At 61.2% G+C, this 17,599-nt stretch overlaps 1 protein-coding gene across 1 annotated transcript in view; it reads left to right on the forward strand.

The window, feature by feature from the left end:
* Positions 1–1,597: 1,597 nt before the first annotated feature.
* The window catches only part of ADAMTS2 (ADAM metallopeptidase with thrombospondin type 1 motif 2), a gene marked incomplete at its 5' end in the record, with an annotated part of 122,438 nt that continues 106,436 nt past the window's right edge, over positions 1,598–17,599 (forward strand). The window contains one exon of the mRNA XM_021708302.1: positions 1,598–1,757. Coding sequence (XP_021563977.1) covers positions 1,598–1,757 — 160 coding nt within the window. The remainder of the gene's footprint in view (positions 1,758–17,599) is intronic.

A 17,599-nucleotide genomic window follows, 5' to 3' on the forward strand; every position in this document is an offset into this window, starting at 1 on the left:
CAGCGGTGACAGCACGGTGCCTGTGGAGCCCCCAGGGCCCCGTGAGGAGGGGGCCCCCATAACAGCCACTCCGTGCCTGCTCAGCCTGGCTGACCTTGTGGCAGAAGCCAGGATGTTACTTCGGGGGCGAATGGTGGCACACGTCTGGACGGGGGATGCCAGGGGCTGCCCGCTGGAGGCCGTAGTCCTGACCAGACCCGGAGCCCGGCCGGTGCTGGCCAAGCTGGGGATTGGGCAGCGGAAATGCCAGCTTTTCCGATTTTTGAAGAGAATGTGGAGATCTGGTTATGGATGTGAAGTCTCCGGCTTCTGAGCAACTAATTCAAGCTTTCGAAAACCCCTGTGTGATCTGTAGGAAACACACCCCGGGGTGGATGCGGGGAGTCGGGGGTGTTGAGGGGCTGAGCCCAGCCTCGGATGGAGAACCTGGCTCACCAGATGGCCGGGGTGGCAGTTGGGACTCCCAAGCTGAGGGCACGATGGGTTCAGGGCTGATGGCTCTGTGAGTGCAGACAACCCAGGGACTGGTTGGGGCGTGAGGGCTGGAGGCCAGCAGGGCAGGGCAGGCCTAGAGTGCCAGGACCCAGGGCAGCTTGGTCGCAACGGACACAGGGATCTGGCAAGGGGCTGGCAGCAGGGGGTCTGGCTGTTGTCTTGGGGGCAGTGGAGGTGGCAGTTCAGCTGTCCATAGAGTCTGGGCTGGGGGCCAACGTGGATAGAGGGATAGATGGCGGGGGGGAGTTATATGGCCAGTGGCAGGGGCGTGCGCTCTGGCCAAGGCCCACTGTGGGCAGGGCTTGCGTTTTCCAAGGAAAGCTGGAATTCCAGCTTCAAAACATGAAATCTTATCGTTTTGAATGTTGGCTTCAGACCTCTAAAAATATTGTTTGGGGTCAGGCTCGGTGGTTCAACCTGTAATCCCAGCTCTTTGGGAGGCCGAGGCAAGTGGATTGCCTGAATCCACGGGTTTGAGACCAGCCCGAGCAACTTGACGAGACCTCATCTCTGTGATAAAAATAAAAAATTAGCTAGTCGTGGCAGCACACACCTGTAGTTCTGGCTACTTGGAAGGTTGAGGCAGAAGGATCATCAGTGCCCGGCAGGTCGACACTGGGGTGGCCGTGAGCGTCCCACTGCACTCCAGCCTGGGTGATGGAGTGAGACTCCAACTCTCTCTCTCTATATATATATATAATTTGGTCCAGATTCAGCCCCACTTCCCGTGTGGACCTTTGTCTTGGGCTTTGGGCTCCCGGAGAGCAGGCAGTACTTGGCCTATCTCTCATGCACCGTGGTGGGTGTCCTCCTGGGACACAGGCCACAGCTGCACTGGACTTCCATTGGCTTCTCTACAAGGAGAGAGTGTTGGGGATGGGGCAGGGATGACCCCACAGAGTCCCTTTCCCAGACAGGGTTCAGCATATCCTGCGCCCTGCCTTTGGGCAGAGGGGTCTCTAAGCCCCGCCCCCAGCCCAGATACAAGCCCAGCTGCACGCCGGGCAGGGTTCTGGGGGGAGGCCCGGTCCTCAGGGCCCCTGGCTGCCCCTGCCTTGGGCTGTTGTGTGCTGGCGTCTGAACGTCTCTCTTTGCCCCGCAGGCTGGCCTGATCCGGATGGAGGAGGAGGAGTTCTTCATTGAGCCCGTGGAGAAGGGGCTGGCGGACCGGGAGGCTGTGCAGGGTCGTGTGCACATGGTGTATCGTCGGCCGCCCAACCCCGGGCCCTTTCCTCTGGCGGGGGTGCAGGCCCTGGACACAGGTGAGTCTGCTGCAGAGGTGGGCTGCGTGGAGAGCCCTGGACGTCTCCAGGGGGAGCATCCTGGGCGGCGGGGCACCCCTCTGCGGGCCGAGGTGGCCCCATCTCATGGCTGGGGCCAGGTCTGTGCCTGGGTGCACGTGTATGCTAGACCAGCCGCCTGGGTGCCCACTGCTGGGAAACGAAAGCTGTCCATGGGCCCCCCTTTGGCCTGAGCGCTCGCCTGCTGCTGAGCCTGTATCTGTGAAGGAGACGCATGCCACGCACAGGCAGCCCCTCTCTGGCCCCTGTACTGGTCCCTGGGGCGGCGTGTGCGCAGGCCCCAGCCTCCCCAGATGCTCAGCACAAACTCGCATGATTTTGTCTTTTTCAACGTAGAACCACAGTGCGCCCAGGAATGGGGAAGGAGCTACCAGAGGCTGGGGTGACAAATCACCAATCCCCTCCCCCGTGCCCCCTGGATCTCTGGTCCTGGGTTGGCGTGAGGCCAGGGTGGGGTCTGACGCGGTCCTATGGGCCCTCAGCTCCCAGGGTCCTGTGTGTGCCTGATGTCTGTAGCCCGTGCCTGGTTCCCTCCAGCCACCAGCCCTCAGCGACCGGCCCCGACCCTAGGCTGAGCAGAGCCCTGACGGGCGGGGAGCCTTGGATCAGGTGCTTTTGAGGGTTACAGTGCGTGCTGGGGCCCCGGCTGGTTGGCCCTGGGCCATGGTCCACCTAGACACCCTGCCGCCCATAGCAGAGCAGGCTGGCTCATTTGTCCTCGTTCTCACCAGCTTCCCAGTGTGACAGATGAATTGTGCACAGCCTGGCAGGGAATCGTTCTAATTTCTCAACACGGTGGCAGACACCTTTGCAAAGGATTGTCCCTCAGGACACCCGTGTTCTCTGGAGACAATCAGTGCAGACTGCGGCCCCTTCCTCCCTGGTACGGAATTGCCCGCCACCGGGCCTTCTGAGGCCGGGCCATCAGGGCCACCAGCACCACTCGGCCTCAGTCCCTCCCGCCTGTTTCCACCCTTGGGCTTTCGTGCAGGGAGGAATGGGGAGAGCCCAGGAGGCCAGGAGAGGACTCGAGGCAGGGAGGTTTCAAGAGCCAGGGCTGGGCCCCGCCTGCTCCTGGTTAGTGGCTGCCCTGGGCAAGTTTGGGCTCTGGGCTCTGCTTTCTGTCTCCCAGAAGGGTTCAAAGCGCCCGTCTCTCAGAGAACTCCGGCCAGGGCTGCACGTACTCTGGGCTTGGGCCTTCTGCACCGGCCTCTCCTGGAAGATCAGGGTGGCTCGGGGGGCTGTGCTTGGGCGGGCGAGGTAAGCCTGCACCGAGGGGCTGGCTGGGTGCCCTTGGCCAGGTCTCATGTTGCTAATTCCATATGCCGCTTGTCTTCCTGAACATGGGCCCTTCCCCCGTGGCCTGGAGGCCTGGCCGTATTTTCTGGGCTTCTGCTGGTGTTCTGGCGTCTTCTGTTGTACCCTCCCTCCACCTCCCCCCAACCCCAACCCACATATCTGAAGTGAGAGCTTGGAGCTCAGAACACAGGAAAGGAATTTCAAGCTCAGAGCAAGCCCAGAGACTGTTGGCCGCAGAGACACTGGGTGAGGCCGACGGCCGGGTCAGGGGTAAGGCCAGGCTGGAAGGTGGGTTGGGGGCTGGGAAGGGCTGCGGGGGCGGGAGTCTGGCCAAGCTGAGCTCCAGGTCCTGGCCCAGGCTGCATACCCAGGGTTTCCAGCAGGGAGCCCAGGTGGTGGCGTGGGCCCAGGCACTGGGCCGGAGGTTCAGATCCTAGGCCTTGGAGCTGGGCCAAGCCCCCTCTGCCTGGCTTTCCTGTCTGGTGTCAGCGTGGCCCGCATGGGGAGAGAGCTCACTCCGGGCTTTCTTGCCCCACGTGGCCCTGGGCTGAGGTCGGCGCTGGCTGGAGGGAGTCCAGACACAGTGAGTGCCGGGCTGGGCTGTGGCCCGCAGTGACCTCAGACATCCAGCTTTCCAGCAGCCTGGCCTTGCCAGAGACTGCAGTGGCAGCTGGGAGGTGCGTGGAGGCTGTGTCCTGGGACAGAGCCCAGGACCTGGTGTGAGGGGCTGTGCGTGTGCTTGAGTGGGCATGGGGACCTTTCCTTCCGGTGACTTTGCACAGGAACCCTGAAATGTCAGTGTGACTCTGGCTGAAGCAGGCAGGAGGGGCTGAGTGGCAGTTTCCTCCTGCCTCCCCCGAAGAAATTCTGGAAGTTAGCTATCGGTGGGTGGGTAGGATGAACCCTTAGGGTGGGTAGGATGGACCCCTAGGGTGGGAGCACACCTGGCCTGGGCCTCCCAGTCAGGGGGGTGGGCCTCCGTCTGGGGTGGCAGGGTCTCCCCATGGGGTCAGGGGTGCCTGACTGGCACCTGGGCCGCAGGCTTCTCCTCAAGGGGGTTGAGATGTTGGCCTGTTTTTCCTGAGAAGCCGGCAGTCTGCCGAGGGTGACCTTGGGGGCTCACAAAGCCTCTGTGAATCGCTTTCTTGGATAATCTCTGTCATTCAAGACCGGTGGCTAACTTGAGGACCCAGGGACGCGGATGGAAAAACAATGGCTTTCACACATTATGCAGGTTCAAGTTGGATGGGGCATGTGTGTACTGGGTGGCTCGGGCATGACGGTGTCGCTCTCTGCCCTGGAGAAGGGTGTTGGGATGGGGGGTGGGAGGCGCATTTTCTCTCGGCTCTGGCTGTGCTGGGCTCTGCGGAAGCGTCTCTGTTAGGGTGACTGGGGGCCAGGCCAAGATGGCAGGCAAAGCCCTAAGGCCTTCTGTGGAGAAGTGTGGCGTCTCCCAGCATCCAAGGGGCGGACCTTTCTCAGGGGTTACAGGCACCCTGAATCCCTGGTCTCTGCTGACCCCAAGGCCATCCTCCGTCCAGGGACTCTTTGTGAGAGTGGGGGTCACTATAGCATGTATGCATGCATGTGGGTGTGCATGTGTGCAGATGCATATATGAATGTATGCATGTGTGTGTATGCACATGTGTGTGTACATGCGCGTGCACACGCGCACATGTTTCGCCCTATCTGGGGCTGTTGAATGGAGAACCAGGGCTGGCAGGTGCCGGACCAGGAGCACTGCCTGGGCCAGGAGCCCTGCTCTGCGCTTGCAGCTGCTGGTCCGGCCCATGGCCCCTCCAAGCCTCAGGCTTTTGTGACGTGCCACCGCCGACTGAGGGGCTTGAGACGACAGAGACGGGCCTCCGCCAGCGCGGGGCCAGACACCAGAGTCGCCTCTCTGCGCCAGAGTCAAGGTGTCTCGGACGCCACTTCTTCCAGAGGCTTTGGCGAGGACCCTGCCCGGCCTCTCCCGCTTCTGTGGCTGTCAGCCTGCCTTGGCTTCTGGCCTCATGGCCCCTCCTCTCCTCTGTGTGTCAGCCTCCTCGCGACCCCCGCAGGGACGCCTGTGGCTGTTTCCGGGACTCACTGGATGACCCAGGACCGTCTCCCGTTTCAAGAGCCTCCGTCGAAGCATGTCTCAAAATCCCTTCTTGCCACGTAAGGTGCCAGCCACAGGTTCCAAGGATCAGGACAAGGCACTTTGGGGCCACCTCCAGCCAGCCCCAGGAGGGGAGTGGCCTCCTGTGCCCGGCTGGCCGGGCAGTGGGCGGGGCGCACTCCCATGGGGTGCTGGGGCAGGCCACGTGGAGACCATGGCAGGCCCCACTCGCTCCTTCCTGGGGATGGTGCACAGACATAGCCTCGGCAGGCCCTGGCTCCTCTGCCCCCTCCATTGCACCCTCTGGAAGGCGGTGCGGGGGCTCCAACGACGCGTGTCTGAGTGCCAGTCTCGGCCAGGCAGTTCCAGCACCGTGGGGCCCGGAGAGACCACATTCACAGGAACACCAGCCCCAGGGCCTGGCTGGTCACAGCCTCAAGGGGCTGAGCCTGGGCTTCTGTGAAGGTGTAAATGCAGATGACAGAGAATTTCGTCTCTCTGGAAAGAGGACGGTGGTGGGAATGTGGCAGCTCACAGCATCCAGCCCTGGCCTTACTGCAGACACAGGCGGACCGGAGGCCCTGTGTGAGGGGACAGTACCTTCTCGCCGCCTTGACCTTGACCCGGTGGCAGTATGGGCCTGGGGCAGCTGATCATCTCACTGCCAAGAGAACCCAGAGGTCAGAATTTTTATGTGAACCCTCCTGATTTAAAATGTGGCTTCAGATTTCTGAAAAACACCATCTGGACAGAGCCACGCACAGCCCCCACTGACCACGCATGCATGTGGCCATGCAGAGAGGAGAAAGTGCCTTCTGCCCCCCCCACCCTCTGGATCTCTCTCCTGGGCCCCTGGGCTCAGTGCTGGGAGGGAGGAGGGGCAGGTGGTTCCCGGGAATACCACCGGGTGCCCCACTGGGCTGCAGGGAGAGGTGCTGGATAGCTCTGTGCCAGCGACCTTGGCTGCCTCCGTCTCAGGGGCCGCAGGTGCCAAGCTTCTGCCCACTACTGTCAGCTGCAGTGTCCTCCCTGGTGGGCAGAGGAGGCAACCACCGTGGGAGCCTCATGGCTGTGCTGCTGCCAAGGGAAGATCTCTGGAGAGAGGACAGGGCCAGGCCAAGAGGGTTGCTCCTCCCCGTGACTGAATGTGGCCAATCTCAGAGCCTCCCTTGGTAGCCCGCCAGGCCAGGAGAGACCCTCTCCTGACCCACAGTCTCCATTCCTTTGCTTAGAGCTGGGCGAGAGTTCTCCAGGTGAGGGGGGGATGCCCAGGGGAAGGGGGCACCCCAGGCATAAGAGTTCTTGGTGGGCCTGGAGGGCTGGGGGCTTGAGGGAGAGCTGATTTCGGGACTCTGTGGGGGCTGCAGCCTCGGATGACCCGAGGCCTGGATGGTGTCCTGCAGGCAGCGGGCAATGACCAGAAGGTCTGGGGAGGGACCCGACGGTTCTGGTTGCAGCGTGTGGGAAGCTGGGGGCAGGGAGGCCCCTGGGGAGGCCGGAGCCATGGTGTGGGAGAGGGAAGGTGGAGCCCTGTTCTGACAGGCTACAGGACAGGGAAGTAGGTGAGACTCCGCTTAGTGGCAGGCAGGTCTCCAGGCCCTGGGGACATGTTGGACCTGAGATGCCCACCAAGGGGGAGGCTGGCGGGGTGGGAGGCCCAGGTTGGGGCAAGAGGAGTTTGGAGGCAAATTCGCCAGTCGCTGGGTCAGGGAGCCTTTCTTCCCAGCAGCTACTGAAGTCTTGGCTTCTTGTGGCCGCTGCAGCAAGTCACCTTGTCTCGGGAGGCATGGAACAGCACACCTCATTCTCTCTCAGTCCTGGAGCTCGGAAATCCTAAATGCGCTTTAGGGGCTAATGTCAAGGTGTTGGCAGGGCTGGCTCCCTCGGGCGGGGGACCTTCCTGGCCTCTCCCAGCTCCTGGAGTGGTTGATGGTCCTGGCTTGTGGCCGCGTCCCTCCCATCTCCACCTCCTGGTCACACCCCCTTCCAGTAGCCAGCGCTCTCTCCTTCTCTCTCTTGTGAGGACACTTGTGAGGACATCTGGGGCCCGCTGGGTCGACCCAGGATGACCTTCCCATCTGACGACCCCGGGTTAGTCACATGCACGACACCTTTGCCATCTAAAGGAGGGCGCACGAGTTCTGGGAATTCGGATGTGGACATCCTGGGGGTCATGGTTCAGCCGGCAGGTCCCGGGGGACGGTGGAGGCAGGATGGGCAGCCTGGCCCCGGGCCTGGTTCGCTTCCCTGTGCCAGGACCTGGCTCTGTCTCCAGCCCAGACACTTCCCGAACCGCTCCCCAGACCTGGGACCAGCCTCGCATGGCGACCTGGGCTTATGCCTGCCTCAGACCCGCCAGCAGCTCCCCAAGCCCAGCACCCTGGGCTCGATCCTGGCCTCTGTCTCCCCTTGGGGTTGCCCTGCAGCCGGGATCGGGGAGACTGGCAGGTGTGGGACTGAGAAACCCAGGTGGCCCAGGTGGCGTGCCTCAGAGCTGAGTGCAGACTTGGCAGAGGCCACGGCGCGCCTGTCCTCGGGCGGGCCAGGCCCCCGGGACACGGGGAGATGCCAGTGTGGCAACGTGGCCAGGGTGGGCGGGGGGTGGCGCTGGAAAGCCCGGCCATATGTTCTGGGGGCTGGGACCTGGGACCAGGCAGCAAAGCACTCCCGAGGGCCCCGTTCTCACCCCTGGCCTGGCGACTTTTGGGCGGGGATCTGCAGCCGGGGAGCCCTGCCCGTGGGCGCCTCCCACCCTCAGGCGCCTCCTAGGTAAATGTAGCTGGCCCTTCCCCTGCGTCCCCTCTCCTCTGTCGTCTGTACCTCTCTGGTTCGGGGTGGAGCACCCAGGTTCCCGTGGCTGGGATGGCCTGGGTCTTGGGTGCAGCTGCGGGGAGGATGGTGGCCTCGGCCCTGGCTGGGCTGTGGCCCCAACTCAGGTGCAGGGACAGCTCTCGAAGACAAGTCAGGGGTTCTCAGAGGAACTGCTCAGGGCTACTCCCAGCATGGGGTGGGGTGTGGAGGGGCTCGGGCAATGTGCTGCAGGGGTTGAGTGCGCCTGGCTCAGCCTCGTCTGGCGGCTCCAGGTCGCTCCTCGGTGCCTCCGTGTTCTCCTCTCAGCTGGGCACAAGGCTGCAAGGGTTGCTGGACGTCCACAGGCATGCCCCTCCCCCGCAGCACAGCACCTGCCCCGCACTGCTGTGACACAGCCTGTGTCTCCAGGGCCCCTGGCCCCAGGCCCCGAGGTCTCAGCCTCACTGTCTTCCCTGGACACACGCGTCGGTGTTGTCCCTCCTTCCCTTGCGTCTGTGTTGTGGATGTCCCCAAAGAACTTTCCGGAGGTGCAGTCCTGCCCCCCGGCTGGCAGACGGCTCACACGTGGCCCAAAAATGATGCCACGATCTGCTGTGGGCACGCCCGGCGTCTAATTAGAGGCTGTAGGCTGGCACACCCCCTCAGCAGACTCAGGATTCTGGGAGAGAGGTGACGTCTCTGGGACAACTTGGCATGTCTGTGCCGTTTGTGCCTGGGGTGTGGAGCCCACAGCCAGGATGGTAGAAGCTGGGCCTGCTGGGGTGAAGTGAGGCTCCCTCCATGCCCCTTGTGCCCCACGGACAGCTGTACTGGAGGCGTGGGTGTCAGCATGGGGGGACAGAGGGATAGCGTCCTGTGGTGGGTTCCCAGACAGAAGCCTCTCAGGAGGCAGGCGAGAGGAGTCAGGCCCAGTGCAAGGGCCGATGGCATAGCCATGATGGAGGGGCTAGAAGGGCGTCTGAGGGGACAGGGAGGACAGGACAGAAACCGCGTCTGGCCCTAGTCTGAAGACCTTGTCTATGCCGACGAAGCCTTGCCTGCAGGCCCACCTGATTCTCCACGGGTCGTCAGCACTGCAGCCAGCCACAAGCCTGCATGTTTCCTGTGACAATCCCAATTTTCCTTGACCCATTTCTCTTTGAAATTAATCCCAACCAGCACCGTGCACTTGGCCCTGCAGGCTCTGAGCCGGAAAGGCCGCGAATTAGGTGGAGTGTTGGTGTCTGCTTCTCCTGCCCACGCTGGCGTCATTTTCTGTCTTTCTGTCTCGTCCTCTCTTGTGGGCACACATTCACACACACATGCCCTCACACAGACATGCACACCCTCACATATGCATGCACCACACTCACATGGACACTCACACACTCACATGACTGTCACACTTACATGCACACTAACATGGGCACACATCACACATGCAGGCACTCACACACAGACACATGCACACACACTCACATGACTCATTCATGTACACTCACACTCACATGACACAGATGCGCTCACATGTATGCACACGCACGACACACAAATGCTCATTCACACACACACACACAAATATTTATACACATGGGCACACACTCTTGCACACAAACTCAAACGTGCACACACACACACATACATGTAGATACACATACACTTTTGCACACACATGGATATTCACATACAAACTCGCATGCGCACACATACACATTCATACACCCATACACTCACATGACCTTATACACCCATTCATACACACTGACACACACATACAGAGACTCATGCACATAGACACTCACTCTCTTGCACACTCACACACACACATTCACACACGCATGCACACACCTGTCAGGAACCCAGGGAGGGCCCCGTCCTGCCAGACCACTGGCTCTTGTGGCCACATGCCTGTGAGAGCGCAGGGTGAGTGTGTGGCCACATCTCGGGCCCCCACAGGTGTGGCCCTCCTGTCCACCCCGCCGGGCTGCAGGCAGCACCCAGCTGCGTCCCACACGTGGCTGCCTGAGATGGTCAAGATGCCCCTGCCCCGCTGCAGACTCTCTCCGCACCTGGGGCTGGGACGTCCTGGCGGCTGGTGTGGGTCTGCTCCTGCAAGCAGGCGCCTGTTGCTGACCCAAAGGTGCCCCGAAGCCCTGGCCCTGAGTAGCCATCGAAGAGAGTGTGCAGAGTGACTGGACAGATGAAATCCTAGTACTTGGCAGATGGGCGGGGCAGACCAGCTCCCCCGCAGGTCCAGGAGCACCAGGTCCCCACCAGCGTTTTGCGTGGACACGTGCTTCTTGATTGCACGTGACCTTCCCGTGTCTCCTCTTCCTGTTGGAGCCTCTTGCTCGTACGTCTCCTTGGGTCTTGTGCTTTGGGATAAGCCCATCTCTCTCCTGGATGCAGTTCCTCTTTCCTTTCCGGTTTTGTGCTCATTTGTTGCACAGAAGCCCGCTTCCCTGCGGCCGAGTCTGCGAGTGAGAAAGCCCGGGCCTGGAAGTCCTGCTGGCCATGCAGTGAGGCAGGTCCTGGGGAGAGGAGGCCCCGCAGTGTCCACTGAGCCCTGACCATGACCCCATCCACGAGTGCTGCAGACGTCTCTTCCCGTGATCCCACGGGGTTGGCTGGGGTTATTTCACCCACTTCACAGATGAGGAAACAGGCCCCGACGGCTGCACGGCTAGAAAGCTATTGGGCCATGGCTGAAGCCAGGCTGCCTGAGGCCTGGGTGGAGTGGGGAGGAGCCACCCTTGAGCCCGGGGCGCCAACTCCTGTCCCGCCTCAGAGTCTGGACTGGCAAGACCCGGCCGTCTTGACCCCACCTGAAGGCCGTCCATCCTTGGGACACCTGGGACCCTCCTTGGGGGGAAGCTCTGCTCAACAGATGAAGAAGTGGAGGCCAGTGAGGGCGAGTGAGGACGTGTCTCCTGGCCTCTTAGCACGCGGGCTTTGGGGAGAGCCCTGCACTCACAGAGGAACTCCCAGCACTACGTGGGGGGGCTGGCACACGATTGGTGCTCAAATTCCGTGAAAAGAAGGCATGAGGGCGGCCGCCGGGCAGTGGCACAGGCTTCCCTCCCCAGTAACAGCTGCTGCCTGCCGACTCCAAGCGCCCCCCACGGATGTCCACAGACGCTGCAGCCACGAAAGGACACCAGCCCAGACACTCATGGCTCCTAAGTCTGTGGTGGTGGGTCACTGCTGGTCCCATGACCCCCAGAATGTCCCGTGGCCTTCTTGGGTCCTGTTTCCTTGCTTCCTTCCTTGTGGCCTGTAAGGCAGGGCCCACACGCACTTAAATGCGGTGCCAGCACCGCCTTGGGATTCTTAGTCACGTTTTGAACAGGGACCCTGTGTCTCCTTCCGGCACCCTGCCCTGAAATACCATGGCCTGTTCCGCTCATCCTGCTGCCTCCTGTGACTCTGCTTTCTCCCTTGGGCTCAGGCCCAGGCTCTGAGGGTGAGGATGCCGGGTGCACAGTGGCCAGAATCAGGGTGCTGGTGGACGCTGGCCTCTCCTTCCTGGCCCGAGTACAAGTGTTCTGTGGGATTTATCCTGTATTTGGAGATGGCTAGTGCAAGCCTGCCAGTGCCAGCAGGGTGGCTCTGGTGATGCGGACCAGGGCCTGGCCTTTGGAAATGTGCCCCCTGTGACGGCCACGGGCTATGGGACTCGAGGAAGCTGTGCCATGATCTCGGCCTGCACCCTGGGGTGCAGTTGGCATGGGCGCTGCTCCCTCATGCTGTGGCTACCGCTTCTGCTCTGTGATCTTTGAACACACAGTGCCCCATGGCGTCATAGCCTCCCGCGTGCTCTTGCATCCTCGGAAGGTGCCTCTAGGCACCTGTAGCAGGGCCCGGCACAGGGACCCGGGGCATGGGGCAGACACAGCCCCAGCCCCACACGACTTGTAGTGATCTGGCCAGTCCACAGATATATGTACAATTAAAAACGGCAGGAAGTGCCCCAAAGTGACCTTGCAGTAGCAGGATTTGGGGCTGAGGACTGGCGTGGACTGTGGCTCACCAGGAGGGGAGGGGGCCGGGCCGCATACACAAGGGGCCTTGCCGGGGGGCCTACAGGCAGGCAGATCGCAGTGGCTCTCGCAAGCCCATCTGTGCCCTCTGCATGTGGCATGTGTGGTTTCCGTGGAGGAGGCGAGTGGGGAGCCAGCAGGGGGTGCTGCCTGACGTCGGAGAGGCCCTGGCCTGGATCAGGGTGTCCGTGGGTGGACAGGAGTGGCCGGATGGGCCGCACGGGCACTAGAGCTGCGGGGTGGTGGGTCCCATTATCAGGCCCCACGTTGGTCAGAGGGGTCGCTGCCCGCTGGCCAGAGCTGTCCAAAGGCACCTGAGGCTGGGAGAAGCCTGATCTCAATCCTGCCAGGCTCCCCTGCCAGGCCCACAGACCCACTCAGGGGTGCTGGGATCGGGCCTGGTTGGACCCCTGTAGGTCTGGACTTTCTTCTGGGCTTCTGTCCGTGTCTCCCTGGACATACATTTGAGTCCTTCCATGGACTCCTAGCTGGCAGAAGTGCTGCCTTGGGCTGCAAGCCCTCCCTGGCCGGCTGCAGGGACTCCGTGTGTTCAACCCCTGTAGTCTCAGCCTTTTGCCGGTTCGCGTGGCAGGGGGTGGGCCAGGGCTAGGATGGCCAGGCCTGCAGGAGTCAGGAGAGCACCGAGCTGAGCTGACCCTGCCAGCCTGGCCAGGCGTGTCCAGCAGGGAGGAGGGCGAGCGTCATCCCAAATGAGCCCCAGGGGGCTGTGGGGAGTGGGCTCAGGGGTTGAGTTGACCAGAAGTTCAGTACCCATTGCTTGGGTTGGGGGCTCGAAGAGGCTCAGGTAGGAACCATGGGAGTGACGGCCTTGCAGCTCTGTCCACCCAACCTGGAGCCCCTGGCTGTGGACAGTCACAGGCTGCAGTGGGGGCTGCTCCTGGCACATGGGCTCTGAGGGACAGAGCTGCGTGACACCATCCCTGGGCAGGTCAGCGCCCCAGAGATGGGAGCTGGAGTCCCTTCAGCCTGCCTGGGGACCAGCAGAGCTCTAGACCGGGTGGTGAGGACGGTGGGTAGCATAGGTGAACGTGCTGGGTGTGGGGTGCAAGAGACACGGGGTCGGCTGGTGGCAGACAGGCCTCTGATTTTTCAAGAGAAGCCGGAAATCACGATTATATAGAAAATCTCTTCATCTCAAACTCTTGGCAGCTACTTTGGAATGTTTGAAGGCCGTGTGTGGGCCAAGCAGCCCTGGGTGGTGGTGAGTGCAGGGGCCCTGCGGTGGCCTTGGTGCTGGGACCTTCACCCGGGCCCAGGGCGCTCAGCCGCAGCCAGGGACCAAGCCTCCTGGATGCGGCCAGGGCTGCCTTGGAGTCAAAATGCACTTCAGAGGAATTTTTATTTTCCTTTCGGGAATGTCGGGAGGGACCTTTCCAGTGGCTCCATTTCTGTGGGGAGAGTTCTGCGGTCTCCTGTTTTCCTTGGAGGCTGGAGAGGCCCATCTGCAGCGCGTTAGCCGGGGGTGGGGTGGGGAGGGTGTGGGGCTCCGTCCAGGCAGACACAGCTGGGACGGGATGGTCACTGGGGCGAGGGTGGCTGCTGGGCCCAGATCAACCCTGACCCCAAGGCAGCCCTGCCCGTTGGCCGTGCTGGCCAGTTCCATGAGGGCTGCGTCTGGTGCCCAAGCCCGGGGTCAGAGCTGCCAGGGCTCCCAAACTCGTATGATTGCCTGGACGCACTCCAGGCTATGGCAGCCTAGGGAGCACATGGCCGACTGCAGTGCCAGGAAGATCCCACCCTTGCTCCTCTGCTCTGGACAAGGGCCCGGAGCTGCTCACTCGGTGGCCTCCATCGCCGCTAGGTCAAAACTGGGCTTGGATCTGTCCTGGGGCCTCGGACGGGGCAGGGGCGTGGAGACCTCGCCCACCACGACCGAGGAGCCCTTGGGGAGCCACCTTCAGCCACCTCAGACACTCGCAGTCCTGGCCCTTGGGGAGGGGATTCCTGGGGACCAAGGCTGCCTTCCTAGGTGTCCCCAGTGCTTCCATGGGCCGTGGCAGCTCCAGGGCTGGACTGGGCAGCAGGGCCCATGGGTCCCTGACCTTCCTGTCCTTGTGTGGAAAACCTGGGGTGTGGGACTAAAACCAGCCCTCACTTGCCACCCAGGAGCCGTGTCCCCTCACCACCTGGCGATTTTTATGTGACTCACACGATGTCTTTAAAAGCTTTGGCTGTGCACTTAAAGATCAGGAAGTTTCCCATTAAGTTCTCAATTTTCAGTTTCTTCAGAAAGATCAGAAGGCCTGGCCACTCCAGGCATGTTCCTGCAGGCAGTGTTTAATGGGTTCTCCGGGCCTCCTCTGGTGGGGGGCATGGACACAACCCCACTCCCCCATTCGTGTCTGGCCCACTGACTCCTTCTGGGCCTACCTGTCCTGGCTGGCAATGGACAGAGGTGAGCTCTGACCAGTAGTTATATGTGCACACGCTCTCTCTGCTCCCTTTCTCTCTCTGTCTCTCACATGTGCACATGCACTCACAGGCATGCATGCAGTACACACATGCAATGCACCCACACAAGTGCATGTACAGTGCACACATACATACACGCACACATATACATGCACATGCAAGGCATGCACACACACATGTGCACATGCTTGTGCACAAAGTATGTCTTTGTCTTTGCAGGAGATGCCAGAATGAACCGCACCTCCCTGGGCTGGGTGCTGGGAGCCCCGGGTCTGGCCGCCTCTGGAGAGCCTAGGTTCCCAACCGAAGCCTCAAGTCAGATTTCCCAGGCAACTTTGACACTGTGGGCCTTATAGGAGAGTCCAGGGCCATTTCTCACTGGGCACCAGTGGCCCAGGAGGCAGATCGCAGATTGGACAACATGGGACCTGGGCTCACTGTGCCAGGGGCCGAGTATGAGCTAACTACTCTGAGAGCAGAGTGAGACCCCCTTGTCTCCCTGCAGGGAGAAGGCTTCAGAGACCTCCATGGCAGGCCAAGGCCGAGCTGCTGAGGGGCTGGGGTGGTGGGGCTGGAGCAGGTGGGCGGCCACCCATGCTCACGTGGGGGCATCAGCAGACCCAGACCCACCAGAGTGGCCAGAGGGGAGCAGCCTGCTCCCAGGCCCAGTGGCATCTGCACAAAGGGGCTCAGTGGATCACAATGGAGGGGACCGTTTCGTGCTTGCCGTGGTGGTCTGGCCCCTGACTGCTGTGCAGAGTCCCTGCTCCCCGGGGATCAGACACCAGGAGAGGGAGAGCTGGCCTCTGTGCTGTCAGGGTTTGAGTCACGTGTGGCCACAGCAGTGACTGGGACCTGGCTCTGGGTGGAGGGGATTATGGTGGCTTTCCCATCGGGGTCCTTTGGAAAGAGATGAGGCGGGCCCCGGTCCCCTGGTCTTGGGAGATGGCCTTACCTCAGCGCTTCGCAGACCTGCTTCTGAGCCAAGCTCTGGCTGGCACTCAGGAGAGGGGACAGGAGGTAGGGGCACCCCAAAGCTGGCTGGTGGGAAGGCACAGGGAAGATGGGGTGAGGCTGATGGAAGCGCAGCCTGCTCACAGGCACAGAGGCCACCCTGGCAGTCACAACCCCAACCCCTCTCCACACCCTGCTCTCCAGAGCTGATATGTGGTCAAGCCTGACCGGTTCTGCCCCTCAAATGCCTAAAAGGGACCACAGGGACAAATGGCTCTGCCACCGCACTATCCCTGGCTTTGTTGCCTGGTTCAGTTGCCATGGATGGATGTGAAGGGTTCACTTTTCTGTATCAGAGTCCATCGTCATCCGTCCATCATCCGCTCATCCATCCTTCAACCATCCATGCCTTCACCAATCTATGCATCCACCCATCATCTGTCTGTCACCCGCTTGTCATCCGTCCACCGTCCACTCATCAGTCATTCGTCCATCATCCATCCGTCCGTTATCCCCCCCTCAACCATTCGCCCATTTACCATCCATCCCTCATCTGTCATCCATCCGTGCCTTCACTCGTCTACGCATCCATCCATCCATGTGTCACCCATCCGTCATCTGTCCATCCAGGCATCCGCCCATCCATCCATTATCCATTAGTACATCTAACCATCCATCCATCCATCCATCATCCCATCAACCTCCGTCCACTGTCTGTCCATCCAGCCGTGCATTCACCCATGCTTGCATCCGTCCATCGGTCACCCAGCCGTCATCCATCCTTCCAGCCATCATCCGCCCGTTAGCCGTCCGTCCACCCGTCATCCGTCCATCACCCATCACCCGCCCTTCGCCCACTGGGTGGATGATGGGCGAATGGTGGATGATGATGGATGGATGCATTCACCTCTCTCTGCATCCACCCATCGCCCATCCATCACCTGTCCATCCATGCATTCACTCACCCATGCCATCCACGCATCCGCCCATCCACGCACCTGCCCATCCACCCATCCGTCCACCATTCATCCCTCCATCCTCCATCCTCCATCCACCATCCCTCCATCCATCATCCATCCACCCATCTATCCTCCATCCATTCATAACCTATTCATGCATCATGTGTCTCTCCATTTATCCATCTGTCATCCTCTCATCACCTATCCTTTCAGCACCCACCCATCCCTCATCCATCCGTCACCATCCACCCATCTAAAAATTCATGCACCCTTTCGTCCAGCCAGTGTTTGTGAGCACACCTGGGCCAGCCCTGCACTGGGCTCTGAGTGTGCACGGTTTGGTCTCTTTCCCTGAGGAGTCTGGTCGCAGGACAAGGTGGACAAGAGGAAGATCCACGACAGGTGCTGCTAACATGCCGGAGAGGCCCGAGGTGTGGGTAGCTGGTGTCCGAATTAGGGTGAGTGCCAGGAAGCCCATCAGAGCTGGGGACACACCAGCCAGGCCTCACAGGTCACGTGGCTGCACCCAGCTCCGGGGCAGGCCAGGCGTGCTGGCTCAAAATACAGACATTGAGATCTGCTACTTGGTTTAACTCCTGGCTTCTCCCTCCACCTCCTCAATAATGGACTTCCCCTGGTAGGCTGGAGGGAGGGTTAGGTCCTATCATACCTGTAGATCACTCTGTGTAGGGCTTGGTTTGTCGTAAGTAATGAAGTGTTGTCAGGCCCAGAGGGAAAGCCCGTGTCCACCCACAGCCACGAGGAGAGGGTCGCTGCAGTCCCCCATCCCGGTCCATCTTCCACTGCCACTTGCGGGAGGCACAGCCCACGGGCATTTATCTGCCCTTTTGCCTTCTGATGCTGCGGAGCCCTTTTGATGTGGAGGAGACAGACTTCCATAGAGACCCCGGGGTGTGGGCCTCCAGCTGCTCCCATGCGTTGCTGCTAAACCATGTTTGTTCGGTAGGTGTTTCTGGGCTCAGGCGGGCAGTCTTGGACTAGACTTGACTCCCTTGCCTCTGTAGGGCAGGTGTGGGCAACAAGCACTGTACATGGCACTGTGGGGGAGGGCCATGACGCCGCCCAGGCAGGCATCCCAGAGTCCTGAGAGGGGTGTGTAGAAGCTCTTCCCCAGCCTACCTGTGCCCCAGGAACCTTCCAGAGCCACAGGCTGGACCCTGCCAGCTGCCAGCCACAGGCTTTGGCAGACACTGTGACATGCTTTGT

Source organism: Carlito syrichta, unplaced genomic scaffold, assembly GCF_000164805.1.
Source record: "Carlito syrichta isolate Samal-C Ts95f unplaced genomic scaffold, Tarsius_syrichta-2.0.1 Scaffold135728, whole genome shotgun sequence".
NCBI lineage: Eukaryota > Metazoa > Chordata > Mammalia > Primates > Tarsiidae > Carlito > Carlito syrichta.